Raw genomic sequence first — 22,561 nt, 5'->3', positions numbered from 1 at the left:
TATAAATGTAAATATAACTAGTACATTAATATAATAGTAAATTAATATGACTAGTATATTAATTTAGAGAATTTTTTAATATACTTTTATTGTACTTTAAATAACATCTCGCTTTTCACGTATACTACATCTTCATAGGCTTTTTTTTAATCTTGTTAATTAATGAGACTAATATAAAACGTTTGAAATAGAAAATGAAAAATGTACTATATTTCTTTATTTTTAGACATATGAAAATTACATTTTATTATACATAACAATTATTTAAAGATATTAAAAAATGTGTAATAGTTAATAACAAAAACACTAAAAAAAGATATATTATGTCTTTATATATCATGGTAATATGTATTTACTAATTCGTCCCTTAGAATTTGAATAATTACAAGATCATTAAAGTAACAGGCAAGCTTTGCTCGCATTAGCTCTATACCAGTATAATATGACATTTAAATGTTAATTATTAATCCTTCTTAAGTGTTAATACATTTCTTCCTAATGTCATTAAATTTGATATATAATGCGGCACTGGTGTAACCAATATACGTCGTTCTATTAACTTTGTTAAACATGCAACAATGTTGTGACTGCGAAATTCCCATCTGAAATACATTTAAATACATAAAAAAATAGAATTTTGTTATAACTATAAAATATTAAATCATATGATTTCATTTAAAAAGAACTCACGCTATTTGTATGTTTTCATTTGGTAATTCTTTTGATACACCTTCATGTGACAAAGGCATACTAGGCCCATTTACAACAAGTACTTCTAAGGTAGGAGGATTATCACCAAAACATTTTTCTGCATACTTTACTCGCTGCTTTTGTTGAGTAAAGTCTATGCCCGTCTTCCTATAGGATATATATGACATGTGTATTATGTATTATTTTTCTTTAGAAATTTTAAGTTTCATTTTACATATAAATTTTTGAAAGATATGTTACTTTCTATCAAGAACACCATCTTCATATACCACAGTTTTATTAATATTTTCAGAACTTATTGTTCCTTCTTTCCTCTTCCAACATAATTTGCTCAAAGATTTAAGATCTCTACCCATCAATTTAAATCTTTTAGAGTTTTTATAACCCAAACTTCTTACTACAGCATTTAAAATATCAGATGAAATAGCTTTTTTGGTAGAAAAGAAATATTTTTGACCCATAAATAAAGCGAAAACGTGTGAAATTGCACGTCGATTTTCTTTTCCTTTTTTATTTTTATATTTCGTTGCTGTTAAAGACATATATGTAATATCATTATGTGTATATATCTTTACATTAATTTTCATATTTAATGAATCAAAATTATCTTGCATATTATTTTGAATTTCTCTGTTTATGAAATAATTAACAGTTTTATCAGAACCTATTAATATATAGCCATACCACATTTTTTTATTACTGTGCCAGCTTATATCTGAAATATAAAAATTTCATTACATCAATCTATAAAATAAATAAAGTCGATGATTGAATTTTGTGTGTCTTACCAACTAATCGTAGTGTTGATAAACGATCTCTTAAAATTTTCTCCGTAACTTTTTCTTCCTATAATAAAAAATAAAAGAAACGCAATATATAACAGTAAATAAAATTAATAAGATTATATGCCTGTACATAAAACTTACGATGACAACCATTTTAATAACTTCTGCTACATTGCGTGATGTAAAATTTTTGTGATGTTTAATTAATTCGGATCTTATATTACTCCAGGATATTTCTGGAAAAACTGGCGCTACTGATAATTCTAATTCCTCGAATTTGAATCTCTTAATAACGTTAACTATCTCTTGTACAAATGTAGGCGTTGCTAAAAGATTTAAAAGAAATTATTAGCGCAATTTTAACCCAACGTTACAAAATAACCTCTTTGAATCATTAATGACATTTTAAGATATTAATTTATCAAAGAATACTAACCGGTCGGCATTATGTACAGCAAACACGGAATAAAATTTAACAATAGAGTAACTTTATAATAGCGTCAAAATTTATGAAACTTTTTTAAAATCCATTAGAGTCTAATATCAAACATTTCACGCATTAACAAAACATATACGCAAACGTAACTTATTTCCCGCCAAAACAGAAAGATTATGTGGCGCCCCCTCGACCAACTTCACAATCAACCCACGAGTGGCGCCACGTCACGAACTACAGAAGCGCCTCCAAACCTCGTCAGTTATAAAAGCAAACCCCAACCGCGCGACACAGACTTTCCATTTGCAATCTTTTTCTCCAGAATAAACCACATCTTTTTAGCGTTAGCATCTCGTCATCTTTGTAAATTCGCAAACACTAAAAATAGGAGAAAATAAAACTTTTAACTTATTCCAAAAATGGTATGTCAGTTGATATAATATTAACCCTTTGCGGTTCTATATGTGAATGAATGAATCGTCGAGTATAACTCGAGATATTATATTTCGTATATGATATAATATAATATATCATATAGTATATACATATATTCATCCGTATATAAATATGTTATTGTGTTAGCTTGCCGCTAAAATATTGAAATAGCGGATACTAACTTGGCGACAATAACTGACGAAAATAACCAAAATGAAAGTTCAAAAATACCGCGAATCATAAACGGTTAAATTCTATAAGATGTAAAATCTATACTATGGTTGATCTGTGATAATACGCAAGCGTATTGTGACGATACGAGATTATAAATGCAGTACTAACTGAAGACTGTATGAAGTTGTCACGGTGCACTTGTCGCATGATGGCGCAACATGTTGTCTGCTCAAGCACACCGGCAGCTCTTTTATTACTTGTTTTTGTGACATCCAATTTAGTAACCGTTAATACATTTACAAAAGTGAAAGTATCTGATAATTTAAGTGTCAAATCGGTGGATGTCTTAATCAGGAAAAAATCTTTTACGGGAGAGAACGTGTCTTCTAGTTCAGGTTTCTTGATTGAAATTCTTGGCACCGGCCTCGAGAATAATGTCTCATTACTCTGGTCACGTACAATTGATAACTGCGATTCAGAAAACAAATTAAGTGCAATTTGGATCTCACCGAATGGCAGTCGTGCGATATATAAGTTCGACAAAGTTCCTAATTTTAAGGTTACTACGATCTATTTCTGTCTAAAGATCGTCAGCATATTCGGTGAAATATGGACCAATCTTGGAAGCAATTTTACTATCAGGTCTCCAATACAATCAAAGTAAGTTAAATATTAGATAACTTGTCTTTATCCGAGCATCATTAAAGAGAATTTTCTTGCCATATAAATAATAGACATTTATCGTATGACTTGACACCATTTTTTACGAAAGCGGAAATCCCGATATTATCGACGGCAAGAGACTTCTCCTATAATGCTATAATTATATGTACATATGAAACATCATTATTTTGCTACTATGTAACGTTATAAAGGAACATGTTTGCCTGATTCTATTCACAATTTCGTATTTAAACATTCAAATATAAGCAAGTTTAATTAATTGTTTGCATAAAGGTCAATTAATTCCAAAGATTAATTAATAATTTTAGCTCTGCTTATACATCAGATATGTTAAATTTATAATTCTTTTAATTAAAACATTAATTTTACTTTTAAAAAGACTAACAAAGACGTTTCTTATTAAATAAACTTTGGAACAATTCTTAAAATTTCTTCTTGTTAATTCTGATAATTCTTAATTTTTTTTCTTTTTTTAAATAAAGATTAATTTAATCTATTGTTTTATGTCACTTATTCCCAGAAAATATTTTCGTACAAGTCGTGACACTTTCAATTTATTACCCACTGTCAATGATGACCCCGAAAATCTATTTACTCGGCAAATCCATACAGATGTGTTTATTGAGGGTCTGAGAATAGAGACATCAGCAAAGGATCCCAGTTATAGGGAAGATGGTATTCCAGAGATACTTGCTGGCAGTAAGGCAGTCATAAGATTATTTGGTTTTGGTTTCACAGAAGGTACTTTGATTACTTTTACTGATGAACCAGCCAAAAGGGGTAGTATCTGCGATAAAATTAAAACCAATGAATTTTTAGTAAGCATTTCTATCTTACGCGTTAGAAGATGTTTATACCATAAATAATTTTTTAAAAATATGATTGATACAGATACAAAATGTAAGAAATAACACTGCAACTATTGATGTGGTATTACCTCTTGGTTCACCTTTCTTCATATGTGTAAAACAACCAGGAGAGGCAGATCCAAACACTTTACTCTTTAGACATCAAGGCACTGAATCATGGCAAACTGTGAGTAATAAAATATAATAAAAACAAAATACCATTAACCATTAATCAATATATTAGAAATATTTATTAAAAAATATTTATTTTTACAGATATATACATATGAAAAATTTTTACCACTTTGGCTTAGTATTGTAATTATTTTCATGTGTCTTACTTTTTCTGCTCTATTTTCTGGTTTAAATTTGGGATTAATGGCAATGGACAGAACTGAGTTGAAGATACTTTGTAATACTGGAACAGAAAAGGTACCTTACTTTCTACTACTTGGAGTTATTTCAATTATTTAATTTTATAACAATTACATTCAATAATTCATATATTAAAGGAAAAACAATATGCAAGAACAATACAACCAGTGAGAAATCATGGGAATTATTTGTTATGCTCAATTTTATTCTCCAATGTTTTGGTGAATTCGATCTTTACTATTTTGTTAGATGATTTAACTTCTGGATTAGTTGCTGTTATTTGCTCTACTTTAGCTATTGTAATTTTTGGTGAAATTTCGCCACAAGTAAGTATATTTGTAAGAATATATATTTTATTTTCAATAGAAACATTAGATGAAAACATAACTTTTAAATTTTAGAGATAATTTAATAATTAGGTAAATTACTTTATACTTTTAGGCTATTTGCAGTAGACATGGATTGTGTATTGGAGCAAAAACTATTTACATTACCAAATTAACTATGGTATTAACATTTCCAATGAGTTATCCTATCAGTAAACTTTTAGATTTCCTTCTTGGAGAAGAAATTGGCAATGTATATAATCGTGAGCGGTTAAAGGAACTTGTGAAGGTATGGGATAACGAAGCAACTGTTACAATTTTTTCTTTTAGCTTCCTATATTCTGAATATAATCTTTTCTGTTTGCAATTTGAAGTATATATTATCAAAACTCCTTTTCAAATTTTTTCCTGTATGGATCTTATCAGAATGCGTATGGATAGGACAGATAATTATACTAACATCTAAATTCAATCATATGTAGGTAAGATATAGATCTACTGACGTTTGTTTGGAGTTTTTATACTGTTCAGCGTATATGTTAGATTACTTATCATCATGAAACTTAAATAAGATAACCTTACACTCTTATACTGTGCCAATTTAAGTTGAATTTATCTTCTATATATATGTGCAGTAATATAAAGATAAATAATATATTTAATTAATATCCATTAATTTTATCGAGTGTGTTATTCATGTAATCTAATAACATTATCAAAGATTTCATATCAGTATATTGCGAATTATACGTATAATATATAATTATGTCATTCTGTATTGTTATCTATAGGTAACAACAGGATATAATGATTTAGAAAAAGATGAAGTGAACATTATTGCTGGAGCATTAGAGTTGCGAAAAAAAACTGTTAGGGATGTAATGACAAAAATTGAGGATGTATATATGTTGGATTATAATGCCATTTTAGATTTTGAGACAGTATCAGAAATTATGAAATCAGGTTTAAATTTTACATTACTTATATGTTTATCAATAGAATATAGAATATTGTTTTTACAAATAATAATACATATACATGTACAGTTTACATCATTTATTATTGTTACTTTTTAGGTTTTTCTCGTATACCAGTATATGAAGGTGCAAGAACAAATATTGTTACAATGCTTTATATTAAAGATCTCGCATTTGTTGATCCAGATGATAATATGCCATTAAAAACTTTATGTCAATTTTATCAAAATCCATGTAACTTCATTTTTGAAGATGTTACGCTAGACATTATGTTTAAACAATTTAAAGAAGGTTTATATCTTTCGAACAAATCTATGTCATTGGATCGTTTAATGTATCTCTTTTAAAAGTAAAAATATATCTAACCTACACTTATTTTAGGTCATAAAGGACACATGGCATTTGTTCAAAGGGTTAATAACGAAGGCGAAGGCGATCCTTTTTATGAAGTAATAGGATTGGTTACATTAGAAGATGTTATAGAAGAATTAATTCAAGCTGAGATCATGGATGAAACTGACGTCTTTAGTAAGTTACCTGTATGAAAAATGCACTATATTGTATATGCATGAATGCAATTAATATTAATCATGTTTTCTTGCAGCGGATAATAAATCTAAGCGCAGAAGACAAGCTAGACATAAAATACAAGATTTTACCGTGTTTGCAGAGAAGAAAGAAAATCAACGAATTCATATATCGCCTCAGTTAACATTGGCTATGTTTCAGTATTTGTCTACAAGTAGGAAGAAGTGTTTTGATTTAAGAAAATATGAAATTTATATAAAACATTATTTTAGTGCTGTTAAAATGTATCTGAGTGTAATATATGATCCACAGCTGTAGATGCTTTTAAGCCCGATACAATATCGGAAACTATTTTGCGTCGTTTACTTAAACAAGATATTATTTATCACATCAAAGTGAAATCACGCGAAAAAGCAAGAAATGATCCCGTAGCGGTGATTTATCAACAAGGAAAAGCGGTCGACTACTTCGTCTTAATCTTAGAAGGTCGAGTTGAAGTTACAGTTGGAAAAGAGAATATGATGTTCGAAAGCGGCCCGTTTACGTATTTTGGTTCTCAAGCACTTACTGTCAATGTTGGAATTGGTAAAATTTATATTAAGCTTGCTCCTTATGTCTAAAATATTCAGGATGTTCATGGACTTATATGTAAAATTTTTCAGCCGAGTCACCTACCAATACAAATCCTCAAACGGTGGGAAGCATACAATCGATCAATTTAGATTCTATGTTACGGTATACATTCGTTCCTGACTATACGGTACGGGCAGTCACGGAAGTGTTTTACGTCAAAATTAAAAGATCTTTATATTTGGCCGCGAAACGAGCCACACTTCTAGAAAGAAGTCAGAAAGATTCATTACCCGGTCAGGAACAACAATTTGACGACGAAGTAGAAAAGGTTAATTGCATGATACTAATGGTCTTAAAAATATGATCAAATTTATATTATATAATAATTTCATAATTCTTAGTTACTACATTCTTTGGATGAAGATGATCGTAGTATGCCAGAATCTCCGATATTACCTGTTGACAAAGAAAAAGAAAGTAAAAAGGAGAAGGAGAAGGAGAAAGAAAAAGATAAAGATAATGTGCAATCTCCTATTCATAGTGCAACTGCTCCAACTTCACCTGCTCCAGTCAGTGCTAATCCAATTACACATTCGAAATTCATCTCATTATATAGTGATCATAATGGAAAACTTAAAAATTCACCAGTAAAGGTTGACTTTTTATTATCATAATTTCATTATTTTAATTTTATAAAATGTAAAAAATTATACTAAAAAGTAATGACTTCATACATGTATTCTAGACAGCAATAATCAGTCCTGGTCAAGCACAACCTAAGTTAGATTTAAATACAGAGATTCTGGCTCGTCAAGAAGCAAACAGAGCTATATCAGCAAAAAAATTAATCGAAGAAGAAGAAAGAACGAATCTCCTGCCTAAGCAAGAAGACTCTTAACGTTCGGAAAATAGTCGACAGCATTTAGTGAGTCGACATTAACACTGCAGGTATTAAACAACGAAGAGCAGGAAAAACCTCTATGACATACAATGCTATCATGGCATTAGGTACTTAACAAATTACTTAAATATTTATCGCGAAACAAATTGATAGTTGATCTTGTGTATTTTAAGTTTGAAATAGTTGGGTTTGTGGAAACCACCCACTATGTTCTATATCTATAAAGTTAGTACGCTCAGGGAAAGTTGCCAAAATTTCAGATACTCATATATCTACATTTGACTCTTCTTGTAGTCTACGTAAACAATTTCATACGTAATTAAAATTTAATACACTTTTAATCAATAAATGTTGCATAATTTTTTATAGATATTTTATATTTTAAAAGAGCGGAACACTTACTGAAGATTGTTTATTCTCGTTATTATAGCAAACTTCATTTTCTATTGTTTATCACAAAATGCATATATATTTTTCAACTATTCTTCTTGAACATTTGTAAATATCACTATACCATGCATTTCCTCATAAGAACGATACTTAATGATATGTGCATTTCATACTGATGAAATACACATTTATATGACATTTCTTAATGATTACATATGAATGATCCTGTTGTTATGCTTATGCCCCACAAAGCAAATGAAGTTTTTAAAAATTTAAAAACAAAGTAGCCAAATTTAAATGCAGTTGTATAACTACAATTAGTTTTTTTTACATTTCTTACACCATCAAATCAACAAACTTTATTCAAGGATGTATTTGATTAAGAACGTGTTACATTAGAAGGTTAAAAGAACTCTGAATGTATAATTTAATATATTCTTCAGACACAGAGTTCTTTTTTCAGTTATCTTGTATTCGTTAAATCATATTCCTTACACAAATGTGAATAGTGTAAATAGAAGGAACAAATTGTTCCCATTTGTAATGAATTATGAGACTCTCGGTATATATGGTATAAAAATACTATGTATTTTTATTCAGTGCCTTAAAAAATTTATAAACTGTGTTTAATCGTATTTAAAAAATTGCATTTTAATAAGAAATAGATATGATTTCTATAGCAAAATTCAAATTATATGTTCATTTAAATTTATTTGCTATAGTAAAATGCAATTAATTTAACTTTCAGTTTGAAACATGAATTTACTTTGTTTATAAATCTTCTTTCACTTATGATGTATGTACAACACGAATAGCTGTGTTTCTTAGAAAAAAAAAGAAATGTTGAGCGATAACACAATGGTACAGTACAATCCCTGTAGACAAATAGTGAATTGCAAAGAGTTCGATATTTTAACGATATATGCCTAATGTGTGCTTTTATTCCATTTTTTTTCTCAATTACTATATTTTTATTATACAAAAAGAGTGTGTGTCAGATATAAAACTTAATGTTCAACATTTGTACATATCTTAAGTTTCAAATAGTTAATAGTTTAAAATAGTATTTTACGATTAGAAGTTTTTCTAAATTTCAAAAAATCTCTAATAAAAAAATCATAAATATATAATCAGCCGTTAAATGTGCAAAGTAATTAGATATTCCAAAAAGAATTTAGTATTGGTTTTCTTGACAAACGAAATTCAATTCATGTACTCACTCTTAAAAGCAGAACAAGTCTACAACATAGAATTACTTGGATAGAGTGATCAAATTTATAATTCTAGATATAAATTATTGCAGCTTATCGTTATTTTTTCTTAAAATTTAATAGATAGACCATTACTGCCATATTTTTTAAACTTATAAATATTTCAATAATCCTTTCAAATAGCTTTTAAAAATACGTAAGAAATTGAAAGCAATTACTACCATTATTTGTAAATAATTAATTAATTAATTATTCGAAAACTGAATGAGATACTATAATTTCAAAGTACGAAATGTAGCTTATGCATTTTCATTACAAAAGAATATTCATTTTAATGTAATATAAGCTTCAGATTTAAAAGAAATCATTCAGATTTTAATTTTTATATAGGTATATATTTATTATTTAAGGAATTTTATGTAAATATGTTTGAGTATTTACATAAAATATGTTTAAATGTTTTGGGCAATTTTATGGAATATTTTACATTCGTACGAAATATACAATATAATTTTAAGATCCATATACTCATATTAACACATTATGTTACAATTAACATTAATGTATTTAGACAATGCATACCTTTAAATTACAATAGATAGACCATATAGTGTCATGTATTGTGTAGCATTTATTGTTCTTTTATTGTTTTTTTTTTTCTTTATTGCTTAGTTCTTTATTCCCAATTTATTTTTAATTTTCGATGAATATTACAGACAATATTTTTACAATCCATTTAGTCATTATGCATTCTATTAACAGCAATTTAAAGTACTTATTGAAATTTATTTATATTTACAGTATTTTATAGAAATTATAGATATCACTAACTGTGAGTTTATACCCATAACAATTGTATGTTATTTTCACAACAGAAATTGCATCTTACTAAGTGAAGATATAAATATTAGTGAAGCATGTGAAAGAAAAATTAAAAAATAACAACTATTTATGTGCGTTATATTTGTAAACTGACTTTTAGTTGATTAACATTATGTAATAGTGTGCCTATAAATAAAAATAAGTGTATATTGCTCACATTAATAGCAAAATTTTGCCAAAATCATGATGCAGAAAAAGATATTCAGTTATCTCTTTCTGCATATTATTCCTTGATAAATCAAAATATTATCCAAAAAAAGGCATACACATTAATACTAAACCAAAATGCTCTGTATTGGTGTATAGCAGGGAACTGCACATTGCACATAGTTTTAGCAACATTGTATAATCTATATTGTATAATTATAGAATTGATAAAAAGCATGTCGATAAAAATGTGTATCCAAAAAAAGAGTCAAATATTTATCAACATATTATTATATCCGCAAAATAAAGATACAGTTTTGTTTTCAAATGCATTCGATTTTTTTTGTTGGTTTCCTATATATTCAACTTGTATTTCTTATATAAATTTATATTATAAAAATATAACATAAATATGAAATTTAAAAAAAAACCGTTCGTTTTGTATGTTATTAAAATTTATATATCACTAAATTCTTTTCTTAGACTTTTCTTAACTTCAGATAATTTTTTCATATTAATGTTTCCTTCTCGTATACAAGTTTGAAGTATGGCAATTTTAGAATTTATAAAATCGACATTAAATCTCTTTTTCTTCTTTCTTCTTTCCAAATAATCACTGATTACATAATTCCTTATTAGACACCAAGGATATCTTTTATCTCTAAAAGCTATTAAATCTATTGCAATTTGTGATGTATCTGCCATTAAATTTTCAGGTATATAAATATCAACTATAGTCTCCCGTACTACTATTTTCTTCATACAAAACAGATTTCGATATCCCAATTTTACATTAAGGATGACCCAACTATTTTTTGGCAGGACCTCGTGAAAATTTGCTGTTAAAAATGTCCGATTTGCTATGTAATTTATCATCATTTTTGGCCATAACTGTATCTTGTCTTTATGTGCATATAAATTTATTCTTCTTAATTTATCCTTTTCTGCTGTTAATATTTCATTTAAAGTTTGTAATTCTTGAGTACTTTTATAAATCTTATCCATTATAAGTGACACACCATCTAACATATTGGAGTGAAGATTAATAAAAGTATCGTTTTCCATTGACAGTGTTCTTTCTACTGTACTTATAGGAAACTCTACTAATTGATTATCTTCTGTCAAACCTAAAATTATATTAGAGTCATATGATTGTAAACAAACAAAGCTTTTATCTTCGACTTTTACTTGATAAATATTATCAATTAGTAATTGTTTCTTTATATAATATAATTTAGATTCATATGAATAAACAATCCATAATATATCTTCTAGGGATTGGCTAAAAGCAGCGCAAATGGCTTGTATCTGTGTTCTTATATAAATTGTTTCAAAAACAAGCACATTATCTTTTGAATGCATTAAAATAATAACATTTGTGTTTGTAGTAAGAAGTAATGCTGCAATTTTGGAACTCTTTCGTACAGGTATTATATTACTAATGGAATAAATACTGCTATGTATTATTTTTACATTTTCATTGATTAGCATTAAAAGTTTTAGTCCATCTGCAATTATGCATAAATTTTTTATAGTAGAATCATTATTTGTTAAAGTTTTCATAAAATATTCTACAATGCTATCCATATTTAATGGATAAACATACAGTTGACTGGAATTAGTTTCTTGGGAAGAAAGCTTAAATAGCAGTTTATTTGTCATTTCTCGCTTATTATCCAAATAAAGATACTCATTTCTCGGTATTAATACTTCATGAAAAACAGTACCCATTCCAATCGCACTTTTACTTAGAACAGCAAATTCTCGGTCCCTTGAAAGTTTGTAAACGCCGTGTGGAATGCAAATTAAAAAAATTCGACCAGTAAAACATTGTATAGTTTTTATTGGAGCTGGAGCTGTTAATACTTTAACAGATACGTGCTCATTATTTGTATATGGAAATATTATAAGTTTATCCTGATTCCAGCAAAAACAAGTCCTTTCGTCGTAAAATGTATGAATAAGAAAATTTTTTGATAAAAAATTAGTATCTGTCGTAATATACATTATTATTATTGCAGTTCACGATACGTGCTAAACACCACGTGTTATTTTTCTTTTTATTACGCAATAATATCAATCTAGCAATATACGTGTAAATAATATTTTATAACAAAAATCCTCCTGACATTTTTACTTGTATAAAAATTACAAATTAAGAAGAAATGTTCGAATAGGTTAATTCTCCTAGAGACAAAGCGCACCATCACACGACAAGTTTAATAACTAAAGCTTTCTTCTTACATTTTAATCATTTACGTATCTGGTACAATTTCTAATTAGTTACTGTCAGAGAAATTTTAACCTTCTCCTTATCTTGAGTCTTGAAGTAATTATTATACAATCAACGTGAAAGTGATATAACCCTTACAACATTATTCAATTCGAAAAAATTTTACTTGAAATTCAAAGCTTTACTAAGAAGCAGAATTTTATCATTTAAAGCGATGACAAAAGACCCATCTTTTTTGTCGTCTTTCCTTTAAAATCTCGTAGTACAATCTTCGTTTTATATATATATCTTTATTTTAATACATGATTTATTTCTTTCAATTGTTAATACAATATATCCACGTGTTTAATAGATCATGTGGAATTCAAAAATTAGTGAACGTGATGAACCACACATTAGAACTTATGCCGAGATATTAAAACAAAAACAGGATGATGAAGGATATCAAACAACAAGTTCAATACGACAAGTATGCTTTCAATATCAGTAAATTAATTATCTACCAGATATACCTTTCTTTTTCTGTATTGATAATGTTCTTTAATGTTTTGAGTTTAGGATCGTGTTGAAAATGATATACTGAAATTATATAAATTAAGTAATGAACCTGTTTTAACAAGACAGAAACATATTCAGTTCTTAAAAAAATCTTTGTTTCATCTTACTGAAGCTTACCAGGTAAGAATATCTGGATTGTATTTATTAGCAATCTATGTTTTAATTACACTTAAAATTGTTACATATATTTTTTCGTAGTGTTTAGATTCTAGCAGACCGTGGCTATGTTATTGGAGTCTACATTCTCTTCAAATCCTAGGAGAACGTTTAGAATATGATGAATATTCAAAAATTATTGGTTTTTTGGCCAAATGTCAATCACCAGAAGGAGGCTTTGGAGGAGGTCCAGGGCAGCATCCTCATTTAGCCTCTACATATGCAGCAATAAATGCTTTATGTACTATTGGTACTCCTCAAGCTTATCAAGTAATTGATAGGTATATACATAAAAGAAATGAACATAGTGATCGAAAGTGCACATTTTAAGAGATTTTGATTTAAAAATTCTATTTGTAAGATTTTGTGTATTATTTTTAGAAAAGGGCTTAAACAATTTTTAGCATCTTTACATGGAGAAGATGGTTCTTTCAGTCTACATAAAGATGGAGAAACAGATATAAGAGGAATATATTGTGCTCTTTCTGTAGCAAAACTGACAAATGTATATACACCTGAAATATTTAAGGGAAGTGAAAGTTGGATAGCTAAATGTCAAACATGGGAAGGTGGTTTTGGTGGTTCTCCTGGCATGGAAGCTCATGGAGGATATGGATTTTGTGGGTTAGCAGCACTTATGCTTCTTGGAAAACCTCACTTCTGTTGTTTGAAATCATTTCTGGTATTCAGCTGATATAGTGAATTTTATAATATGTATACATTAAAAAAGCCATTCTTCATATCTATTTATTTTCAGAGGTGGATAGTAAACAAACAAATGCGTTTGGAAGGTGGATTCCAGGGGCGCACAGAGAAACTAGTAGATGGCTGTTATTCATTTTGGCAAGGTGGAGCCTTTCCACTGATTCATACAATTTTAAGTATGGAGAACAAAGTGTTTAATTCCGCATATTGGTTGTTTAATCAAGAGGCCTTACAAGAATATTTATTAATCTGCTGCCAACATCCTCATGGGAGTCTTGTAGACAAGCCTGGAAAGTATGAAACACTGTTATTACTTATTGTAAAAACAATTTTATAAATTATTATATTTATTTCAGAAGTCAAGATGTATATCATACATGTTATGCACTTAGCGGATTGTCAATTGCACAGAATTCCCCATTGCCATTGATCATTGGATCGCCTAATTTAAATTTAGTGAAAATAATTCATCCTTTGTATAATTTAGAAAATTCTTGTGCAATTAATGCATTGAAATATTTTAATACGCTGCCGATACCTGACTGAGCATATATTTAATATTCAAAATAAATTGATAGAATATAAATACTTTTATTTCATCTTAGTAAAAAGTTCAAAGACAGATTCTACTTTATTTCGTAAAAATTGACCAACAAATGTAAATATAAGATTATTGAATAATAAAAGTAATAATAATTATAAATTATTGAATTAACGATTTTTTAATTCCAATGTTAACCAACATTTAATTAACATTATTTTGTTAATGTTGCTTTAATCATAACCTCACACGTCCTCTGAAAACGAAAACAGCCTATCTATCTAATATATATTGCATCTTTATGTAAAGTTAGCGTTCTACAAATTTGTTTGATACTGTAATATAGACATCATTTTTTAAATTAGAAACTTCATATACAGACAATCAGTAATATTAGAGTAATATATGTATTTCTATATAATACATGTGCGTTTTAAAATGGTGCAATACGAGTATGAGACGTGCAACAAATAAGTTATATAAAGAAACCATCGTAAAAATTTGAAAACAGTGATATTACTATTTGAATATCATAAAAAACGAATTTTGTTTAGTATAAATATTTTCTGAAATCTAAACCGCAAAAGAAAAATATACTGCAAATTATTTTGACAGCTATTTTCAATAAGAAGGAAGAGGTTATGGCAAAACACTTAGTACAAATAATTATAATGGGCACACAAGTCGTTGCTAAAGCATTTGCACGTGCATTACGACAAGAAATTGCAGGAAGTCAAGCTGCTGCGCATAGAACAGGTGGTGGAGCACGGGGTACTCAACACGTTGCAGCCAATTATAAGACTGGTATTTCTTTGGAAGAAGCACTACAAATTTTGAATGTTGAACGAGTGGATGAAGTAAAAGCTATTGAACGTAACTATAAGCATCTTATGGAAGTTAATGATAGATCGAAAGGTGGTTCTTTTTATATTCAGTCAAAAATTGTACGTGCTAAAGAACGTATTGACGAAGAACTAAAAACTATGAAGACTCATCCTTCGAACAGTAATTCTAGGCAACAAAATGCTTCAAAAGAACTATAATACTAGAAATTTAATTGATATACCTTTGAAGTCTGTATATATAAATGTAATGACATTTTAGTCACCAATAAATAATATGGAACATCTATTGACAAAATTGGTATACTTATATCTTAGTAAGGTTAAAATGTTGAAATAAAATAAAACGTTATTTAAAGTATCACAAGTCTCTGTTTTTTACAAATTAAAGGTTTTTACAAATTGCAACCAATCTTATTCATCAAAGTAAGGTAGAAAAGGAAGAACGTTATCAATTCTTATGTACATGTGTGTAGATGTAAATATATAAATAATATGTATATACATGTATATATATATATGCACATAACCAGAGATATAAATTTGTGTAACAGTCTTTTAATACAAGTACTCGCTCTTATACGAGTCCTTTAGGTACATAATATTTAAAATTCAGTATGCCAAACCAGCTACCTTTGCATCCTCTGCTTTAATTCTGTTCTGTGATTGATGAATAATTAATCTTTCTTGATTGTGATGAACAGACCATAGATTTGGTAGATACTTTGGCTTCATAGTCAGAAGAAAATGTTCCCTCCACATACGTTCCAATTCTACTAAACCTCCTTCCTTTTTATGAAAATATTGAACAACCTGAAAAATAAAATTTGTAATATTTTTATAGAACAAAAGAACATAATAGATGTTTAGTGTCTATCATTCATTAATGATACCTTTAAACCATGAGGTTGACATTTAGGTTGATCAGGATTGGGTACTGATATTGTATTCTCTAATTTTTTGTTTAATACATCAAGCAGAATTGGTGTAACTTGTTCCTCATTTGTACATTCTAAAATATAATGTTCTAAATCTTTGCGTCGTGCATCAGGCAAAGTTGTTCTTTCTCTTAAAGCTTTAACAGCTGAATGTAACTTCCTCGAATTATTTACATTTTTATTACGTATATGTGTCAATGGACCAACTAAAGGTGCGTCGCACATGTCTGCTAGCTTTCTTCTGAGCTGCAGATCGTGATAATTGCTTATTTCATGACAAGATGGACATAATAATAATATATCGTGAGATTGATGTGCTTTCATCACCACTAGAAAATATTTGGAAATTTATTGATAACTCATTTTACTATACGTGGAGTTTAAATAAAATTTTATTTAAAAGAAATTTAACTTACATGGAAAATATTTACGATATTCTCGAGGTACAACGTTTTTTCTAATAAACTTATCTGATGTTCCACAAACCACACACTGATTGATTTTAATTTGTGTGTAATACTGTCCAACCTGTCCTAAAGCTCGCCCAGAAGGTTCAAATTTTAACCTGACGGTAAGTGGTTCCTTTTCAATTACTTCTCCTAATCCTTTTGTAAGATACCATTCTGCTTTTTTACGATCACATGTACATAATATTTCTCCATCTGGTGCTTGTAAGTAACAATTATGATATAATGGTTTATTTCTTGTAGGTACATTATTTTTACGTATAGTGTTATTATTTGTTTTGCAATTTCTGGTAATCTTGCCAAAATAATTATTTTCTGTGTTTTTCTCATTAATAGTTGTGTGTTCACGTTGAGCCTTGAACCTGGAATTCAAAATATTTTTAATATTTGATATTTATAACATAAATGTTTTTAATATATTAAACATATTACCTCGTATTAATTACATCACTAGGAACACAATGAAAATGCATATTTAGATTTTTATTACACATATTTTTTATATAATTTTTTAAGATTTCCCACAATGAATACTTCTCCTTCATTTTCTGTGTAATCTATAAAATATGAAATTAGTTATTAGATATATTTTTCTGTAATGAAATTATTTAAAATGCATTATAGATTATATTTTACTTGGTCATAAATAAGAACAGATGCAATTGCATCACAAGCAGCATATGCTACTTGCTCGTCAGTAAGAGTGCCAGCATCCCAATTGCTACACCTAACTTCTATTAATTTATCCATTTCCAAGCCTAAATATTGCAAACTCATTGCAGCTAAACTTTGTGGGCTTGGTAACTTCACTCGTGCTGCTAATGTCCTTAAATCAATTGTACTGCTAACTCTACATCCGTAATCTGCTAATATCTTCTGTCCATCCTCATATGAAGCAACTCCTACTTTAAGAATATCTTTATTAGCTAGTAAATCCTAAAAAAATGTTTGTCATATTATTTACATAACCATTTAATTTACATATTGATTTAAATTTGTGAAATATTACATACTTTCAATTTTTGAGGAATATATCCAATTTTGCCAATGCGAAAAAGGCCACATACTCCATTAAATGTAGCAAGTTGAAGTAAAGAAACAGATCCTTCATTGACCCATTCGCAATCAAAACCCAGCACATCATTAGACAAGTTACTTTAACACAAAAGATATTTATTCCAAGATAAACAAATGAATAATAATAATGAGGATGTTTAAAATTATACTTCTATACTTTTAATTATGTATTGTCATAGAATGTATGAAAATCCTAATTATATACTTAGGACCATTATCAAACAAAAATTTATTATTGTAAAAAGATATATGTATAATTAAAATATATGAATATACTCTAAAATTCTTAAATAGCAGGAACTTATTGAAGGAAAACTAGTAAGTAATTAAAAAAATATATATCAACATAAATAACATTCTAAAAGTCCATAGTTAGGTATACAAGAAAAAATGTAAATAGAGCACTAGTGTATACTTTCTATATATAGCATTTAGAATATGTAATTTAATATTAAGATAAAAACAATTGTACATCTTACCGATGAATACGTTGAATAGCATAATCACATTTTTCTGGAGTATCAGCTAAAATGATTTTGTCCAATGTGATTTTAAGATCTTTCTTCTTATTATCACTTTGCTTACAGCTTTTATTGTTTATACATTGACAGAGATGTCTAACACTTTGAAAGACATTTTTGTGGTATTTGGAGGCCAAAAGTACAAGGCCCACAGTTACGCATACGAGAAACATGTTGCTCCTTACAGGATGCATTAATTGCACAGATAAACTTTTATTTTTGAGAGAATTAGAATTAAAATTTCGTATGTACAATTTATTTTCCCTCCTTTATGTATATTTGTGTATGTATGTACATATATATATACACACATATGTAGATTTATATATATGTATATATGTGCATGTAAACACATATATAACTTTTTTAAGATATAAATATTTACATTGATAATTGGTAATTAAATACTTTAAATAAATTATGTTAATTAAATTTGTTATCTAATTGAGCTATAAGAATTATAAATCATGACGACCGGTAGAGGAATAACGATAAAGATGAAATGTTCTGCGTAATCGATACACGAATTATTGAATTATACAAAATAATTAAGTAAGTACGCAAAAGGCACATCACGATTTTAATTATGAAAGAATAAGTTAATAACCGGACGAGGTTCAAGGGAAACCGAAGCTACTAGAGCACCGGCTCACGTTAGTACACGGATACGAATATCACACACGACTATTATTCTAACGTTATCTTCCTTGTTTATATTTCAGACCGTTCTATATACTGATTGGTTGATGTGACTTTCTAGACAATTTTTGTGATGAATTCTATGTATATATTATGTTTTGTAATTTTATCCGTTAACATCGTTTATTATATAAACTAAAAATAAAATGAGATTTTATAAATAACATCATACAGTTTTGAGAATTTTAATTGTATCTACAAAATTTAAGTTTTTTCTATGCATCTTTAAAGAAACTTTTAAGTTTCATACTTTTCAACTTCATGGTATGTATATGTAAATAAAATGTATTAACAAAGTGTAACATTTATTCAAAATTATATGGCAACTTTATTATTATTCACTATATCTGATTTGAAAAAAAAACTATAAAATACGATTAATTATATTTACTCTGTGTGGACAAATTTATGTAGACAGAATATGACGAATATATCTATATAATTAAATATGTATTTTCTGTATAAATGGAAAACTATAATTTATATCTACATGCGAACATATACAACAGTATAGAAAAAATTAAGTATGGCGTTAATCCTATCAGCTGATATCGTCTGCTGGAATGACGAATCGTAGATATTAATTAGTTACACAGTGCTCCCCTAAGCATCATAAACATATGCCTTTATTCTATGGATATTCTCATAAGTTAATAAATTTATAATAATTCAGAGTTGTTATTTTAATGACGCAATGATCGCTTTAAAATTTGTAATGGCGAAAATACTTGTTAAACACGAGTTCGATCGTTTGCATCATTGACAGGTGGGAAAGGAATATGGGGAAATAGATAGGATTATTTGTGCAAACGATTTTTTAAACAAACGGGTGATAAAGGGATCTGCCAAATAACTAGCAGATTCGGTTGTAATGAGCGACTCCGAACAGCGGCAATTACACGTGCCTTATCGAGAATATCATAGCCAGAACAATACTAATACTTCTGCCTTAGTGGAAACTGATGCATTGGTAGATCTTTCAATCACATCTAACAATTGTTTACCAGTAAATGAGTGTTCAGAACTAATACCAGACGTTGAATTTGTTCCCAATCTGAGCAACGAACAAACCATAGCCATTGATTCTCCTGGGATGGACCGGGAGAGCCAGCCTCTCCTTGGTCGACTGGAGCTGGATGTCACCTTTAATCGTTTCCCTGGTTTGTTAATATCTATTCTACTAGATTTATCTTTTAATTCTTTATCTCTAGTCAAATCTGTTATATCTTATAGATGATCCACAATTCTCTGAGTTAGTATGGCAGGCTGAATTGGCAATAGACAATGGAATCTCCCCCGAAAGGATATACCAAGGTTCTAGTGGCAGTTACTTTGTAAAAAATACCACAGGGGTAAGGTATAACTTCATTTTACATTTAAAAATTACAATCTATATAATAATATCAACCATTCAGAATCATAATTTTATAACAATAACAAGACATTTTGTCTTATAGAAAATAATAGGTGTTTTTAAGCCAAAGGATGAAGAACCTTATGGAAGATTAAATCCAAAATGGACAAAATGGATGCACAAACTTTGTTGTCCGTGTTGTTTTGGGAGAAGTTGTTTAATTCCAAATCAAGGATACCTCAGTGAGGCGGGTGCAAGTTTAGTTGACCGTAAATTGGGTCTGGGTATAGTTCCAAATACTAGAGTAGTCAAACTTGTCAGTAAAACATTTAACTACCCACGCTTAGACCGACAAAAAGCTCGTATGAAGCAAGCTATCATGGACCAGTTTCCTACAGTGGGATCTCATTTCAATCGTATTGGTTTGCCGCCAAAAGTTGGTTCTTTTCAAGTTTTTGTAGATGGTTACAAGGATGCTGACTACTGGTTAAGGCGATGGGAAAGTGAACCTTTATCACCACGTCTTAGTAGAGAATTTCAACTTCAATTTGAACGCTTAGTTATTTTGGACTATATAATTAGAAATACTGATAGAGGTATTTAACATTTCATAACATTTTTTTATTCTTATATTTAAAGCTAAACTATTTAATGACACACTGACTTTTTTTAAGGTAATGATAATTGGTTAATTAAATACGATAATAGTAAGGGAAAAAACGGATCAGAACAGGGTGAAGTAAAAATAGCCGCTATAGATAATGGTTTGGCTTTTCCTTTTAAACATCCCGATTCATGGCGTGCTTATCCGTATCACTGGGCATGGTTAAGTCAAGCGAAACAACCATTTAGCGATGTGACGCGAGAACTTGTATTACCACAACTTTCGGATCAAAATTTTGTACAAGATCTTTGTGACGATTTATATCAATTATTTAAAGTAAGTCGTATAAAATGGCGATTATTTTATATAAATATATATAGTACTCTACAATTATAACTACAGTAAAATACATTTATTCTTATAGCAAGATAAAGGTTTCGATCGACCTCATTTTGATAAACAAATGAGCGTAATGCGCGGTCAAATCTTGAACTTACAACAAGCTTTAAAGGATGCCAAAAGCCCTGTGCAGTTGGTACAAATGCCTGCTGTGATCGTTGAAAAGTATTTTACATATTTTCTATAAATTACAAGAAGATATATGAATAAAATTTGGTCTTACCAATGTTATTTTACAGGGCCAAGGGAAACGGAGCACCAAGACTATTCTCATTCTCTGATACATTTACACAGCGCTTCCAGAATAAAAGCCCTTTCTTCTCTTGGTGTTAAAAAGATCTTGAATGCTTGAAAAATAGCATTAGCCCTGCGTCAACTGAGAAGAACTTATTCGATGCATTACAAATATCGCATCTTATTATTTGTGCTGTCTCTCTTAATTTTATCACGCATTACTACCTCTTTTTTCAAACGCTAGTTTCTAATCTACGGTCCGCGTAGATTTATCGACAATTACATTTAATTTATCTTGTGTTTATACCATTTTCTTTTAATTCGACTATATTAATTCGAATCATAGTATGATTATATTGTATACAGTAAATATATATAATGTTAACACAATGTTTTTCGATATGCTTCGTGGAAATGTGAGACAAATGATAAAACGAATTTGGGCACTGTTTTACGACTACGGATATACATGACATCCCCTTAAAATGAAACGTGATCAATTACACGTAATTACATTGTATGTTTTCTATGTCTTCCATGTACTATTGTCTTGAAAACACATCGATTTACATGCATTTTCGCTAGATGCTGTCGAAAAGGAATATTTATCTAATCTTAAAAATTAACTGTGATCTAAAATAGCAAAAAGACATATTCTTATTGTTTAAAATAAACATTCTACATATTCATATTATATTTTTATCCGATACGTACGAGAAAATAAATTTTCTATTAGTAGATAAGACAGAAATTTCTATTACAGTTACTATTAGTAAATCATTTCGGTCTATAAAATATCAACAAATATTTTTGTTCTTACCATTGCTATGATTTGAGTATACAAATCGAT

General features: G+C 28.7%; 7 protein-coding genes across 13 annotated transcripts; 4 read left to right on the top strand and 3 right to left on the bottom strand.

Annotated features, from left to right (window-relative positions):
* Positions 1-271: 271 nt before the first annotated feature.
* LOC122576039 lies at positions 272-2,842 on the bottom strand. Its single transcript, XM_043745808.1, has 7 exons — positions 2,710-2,842; positions 1,933-2,310; positions 1,638-1,822; positions 1,500-1,557; positions 952-1,426; positions 691-858; positions 272-602 (listed from the first exon to the last, which is right to left on the bottom strand). Exons 2-7 carry the CDS (start codon positions 1,940-1,942, stop codon positions 464-466), a joined length of 1,035 nt encoding a protein of 344 aa, XP_043601743.1. The 5' UTR covers positions 1,943-2,310; positions 2,710-2,842; the 3' UTR covers positions 272-463.
* Positions 2,710-10,398, top strand: LOC122576029 (unextended protein). Of its 2 annotated transcripts, none has more exons than XM_043745740.1 (14): positions 2,710-3,201; positions 3,746-4,043; positions 4,117-4,260; positions 4,350-4,505; positions 4,586-4,774; positions 4,890-5,063; positions 5,566-5,737; positions 5,851-6,042; positions 6,133-6,279; positions 6,356-6,493; positions 6,592-6,864; positions 6,942-7,180; positions 7,254-7,421; positions 7,598-10,398. In XM_043745740.1, exons 1-14 carry the CDS (start codon positions 2,720-2,722, stop codon positions 7,748-7,750), a joined length of 2,925 nt encoding a protein of 974 aa, XP_043601675.1. In that variant the 5' UTR covers positions 2,710-2,719; the 3' UTR covers positions 7,751-10,398. The 2 variants fall into 2 exon arrangements, with proteins under 2 accessions (XP_043601675.1, XP_043601674.1); XM_043745739.1 differs by having other exon boundaries at positions 7,254-7,505.
* Positions 10,003-12,405, bottom strand: LOC122576035. The gene has a single exon (XM_043745797.1). It carries the CDS (start codon positions 12,388-12,390, stop codon positions 10,840-10,842), a length of 1,551 nt encoding a protein of 516 aa, XP_043601732.1. The 5' UTR covers positions 12,391-12,405; the 3' UTR covers positions 10,003-10,839.
* LOC122576037 (protein farnesyltransferase subunit beta) lies at positions 12,235-14,621 on the top strand. Of its 4 annotated transcripts, none has more exons than XM_043745804.1 (7): positions 12,235-12,337; positions 12,969-13,085; positions 13,175-13,294; positions 13,373-13,611; positions 13,712-14,012; positions 14,088-14,329; positions 14,392-14,621. In XM_043745804.1, the coding sequence occupies exons 2-7, from the start codon at positions 12,972-12,974 to the stop codon at positions 14,579-14,581; spliced, it is 1,206 nt and encodes a 401-aa protein (XP_043601739.1). In that variant the 5' UTR covers positions 12,235-12,337; positions 12,969-12,971; the 3' UTR covers positions 14,582-14,621. The 4 variants fall into 4 exon arrangements, with proteins under 4 accessions (XP_043601739.1, XP_043601737.1, XP_043601738.1 ...); XM_043745802.1 differs by lacking the exon at positions 12,235-12,337 and adding an exon at positions 12,577-12,712; XM_043745803.1 differs by lacking the exon at positions 12,235-12,337 and adding an exon at positions 12,656-12,878.
* A 274-nt stretch (positions 14,622-14,895) lies between these two features.
* LOC122576045 (mitochondrial import inner membrane translocase subunit Tim16) lies at positions 14,896-15,779 on the top strand. The gene has a single exon (XM_043745819.1). The coding sequence runs from the start codon at positions 15,218-15,220 to the stop codon at positions 15,617-15,619; it is 402 nt and encodes a 133-aa protein (XP_043601754.1). The 5' UTR covers positions 14,896-15,217; the 3' UTR covers positions 15,620-15,779.
* A 181-nt stretch (positions 15,780-15,960) lies between these two features.
* On the bottom strand, positions 15,961-18,750 carry LOC122576034 (exonuclease 3'-5' domain-containing protein 2). Of its 3 annotated transcripts, none has more exons than XM_043745794.1 (7): positions 18,380-18,750; positions 17,837-17,978; positions 17,460-17,759; positions 17,256-17,380; positions 16,773-17,185; positions 16,312-16,685; positions 15,961-16,231 (listed from the first exon to the last, which is right to left on the bottom strand). In XM_043745794.1, the coding sequence occupies exons 1-7, from the start codon at positions 18,613-18,615 to the stop codon at positions 16,031-16,033; spliced, it is 1,791 nt and encodes a 596-aa protein (XP_043601729.1). In that variant the 5' UTR covers positions 18,616-18,750; the 3' UTR covers positions 15,961-16,030. The 3 variants fall into 3 exon arrangements, with proteins under 3 accessions (XP_043601729.1, XP_043601730.1, XP_043601731.1); XM_043745795.1 differs by having other exon boundaries at positions 17,460-17,728; positions 18,380-18,515; XM_043745796.1 differs by having other exon boundaries at positions 17,460-17,725; positions 18,380-18,515.
* Positions 18,751-19,487: 737 nt separating this feature from the next.
* LOC122576025 (phosphatidylinositol 4-kinase type 2-alpha) lies at positions 19,488-22,101 on the top strand. The gene is made up of 6 exons (XM_043745729.1): positions 19,488-20,280; positions 20,354-20,472; positions 20,578-21,070; positions 21,149-21,414; positions 21,503-21,642; positions 21,717-22,101. Exons 1-6 carry the CDS (start codon positions 19,992-19,994, stop codon positions 21,808-21,810), a joined length of 1,401 nt encoding a protein of 466 aa, XP_043601664.1. The 5' UTR covers positions 19,488-19,991; the 3' UTR covers positions 21,811-22,101.
* The last annotated feature ends 460 nt before the right edge of the window (positions 22,102-22,561 follow it).

This window comes from Bombus pyrosoma, linkage group LG15 (assembly GCF_014825855.1).
Source record: "Bombus pyrosoma isolate SC7728 linkage group LG15, ASM1482585v1, whole genome shotgun sequence".
Taxonomy (NCBI): Eukaryota; Metazoa; Arthropoda; class Insecta; order Hymenoptera; family Apidae; genus Bombus; species Bombus pyrosoma.
Note: the sequence above shows the minus strand (reverse complement) of the source record. Positions and strands in the feature narration are given on the sequence as shown.

Coding starts and splice junctions, on each gene's coding strand:
- LOC122576035 (XM_043745797.1), bottom strand. CDS start 12,390: ATGTATATTACGACAGATACTAATTTTTTATCAAAAAATTTTCTTATT.
- LOC122576034 (XM_043745794.1), bottom strand. CDS start 18,615: ATGCATCCTGTAAGGAGCAACATGTTTCTCGTATGCGTAACTGTGGGC. Junction 17,979..18,379: donor GCTATTCAACGTATTCATCG/GTAAGATGTACA, acceptor TTTGTGTTAAAG/TAACTTGTCTAATGATGTGC. Junction 17,381..17,459: donor CTGTTCTTATTTATGACCAA/GTAAAATATAAT, acceptor CATATTTTATAG/ATTACACAGAAAATGAAGGA.
- LOC122576045 (XM_043745819.1), top strand. CDS start 15,218: ATGGCAAAACACTTAGTACAAATAATTATAATGGGCACACAAGTCGTT.
- LOC122576039 (XM_043745808.1), bottom strand. Junction 1,427..1,499: donor ATCAACACTACGATTAGTTG/GTAAGACACACA, acceptor TTTATATTTCAG/ATATAAGCTGGCACAGTAAT. Junction 603..690: donor AATGAAAACATACAAATAGC/GTGAGTTCTTTT, acceptor AATGTATTTCAG/ATGGGAATTTCGCAGTCACA.
- LOC122576029 (XM_043745739.1), top strand. CDS start 2,720: ATGAAGTTGTCACGGTGCACTTGTCGCATGATGGCGCAACATGTTGTC. Junction 6,865..6,941: donor TACTGTCAATGTTGGAATTG/GTAAAATTTATA, acceptor AAAATTTTTCAG/CCGAGTCACCTACCAATACA. Junction 7,506..7,597: donor TTAAAAATTCACCAGTAAAG/GTTGACTTTTTA, acceptor CATGTATTCTAG/ACAGCAATAATCAGTCCTGG.
- LOC122576037 (XM_043745804.1), top strand. CDS start 12,972: ATGTGGAATTCAAAAATTAGTGAACGTGATGAACCACACATTAGAACT. Junction 13,612..13,711: donor GCTTATCAAGTAATTGATAG/GTATATACATAA, acceptor TATTATTTTTAG/AAAAGGGCTTAAACAATTTT. Junction 14,013..14,087: donor GTTGTTTGAAATCATTTCTG/GTATTCAGCTGA, acceptor ATTTATTTTCAG/AGGTGGATAGTAAACAAACA.
- LOC122576025 (XM_043745729.1), top strand. CDS start 19,992: ATGAGCGACTCCGAACAGCGGCAATTACACGTGCCTTATCGAGAATAT. Junction 20,473..20,577: donor TTGTAAAAAATACCACAGGG/GTAAGGTATAAC, acceptor TTTGTCTTATAG/AAAATAATAGGTGTTTTTAA. Junction 21,071..21,148: donor AATTAGAAATACTGATAGAG/GTATTTAACATT, acceptor ACTTTTTTTAAG/GTAATGATAATTGGTTAATT.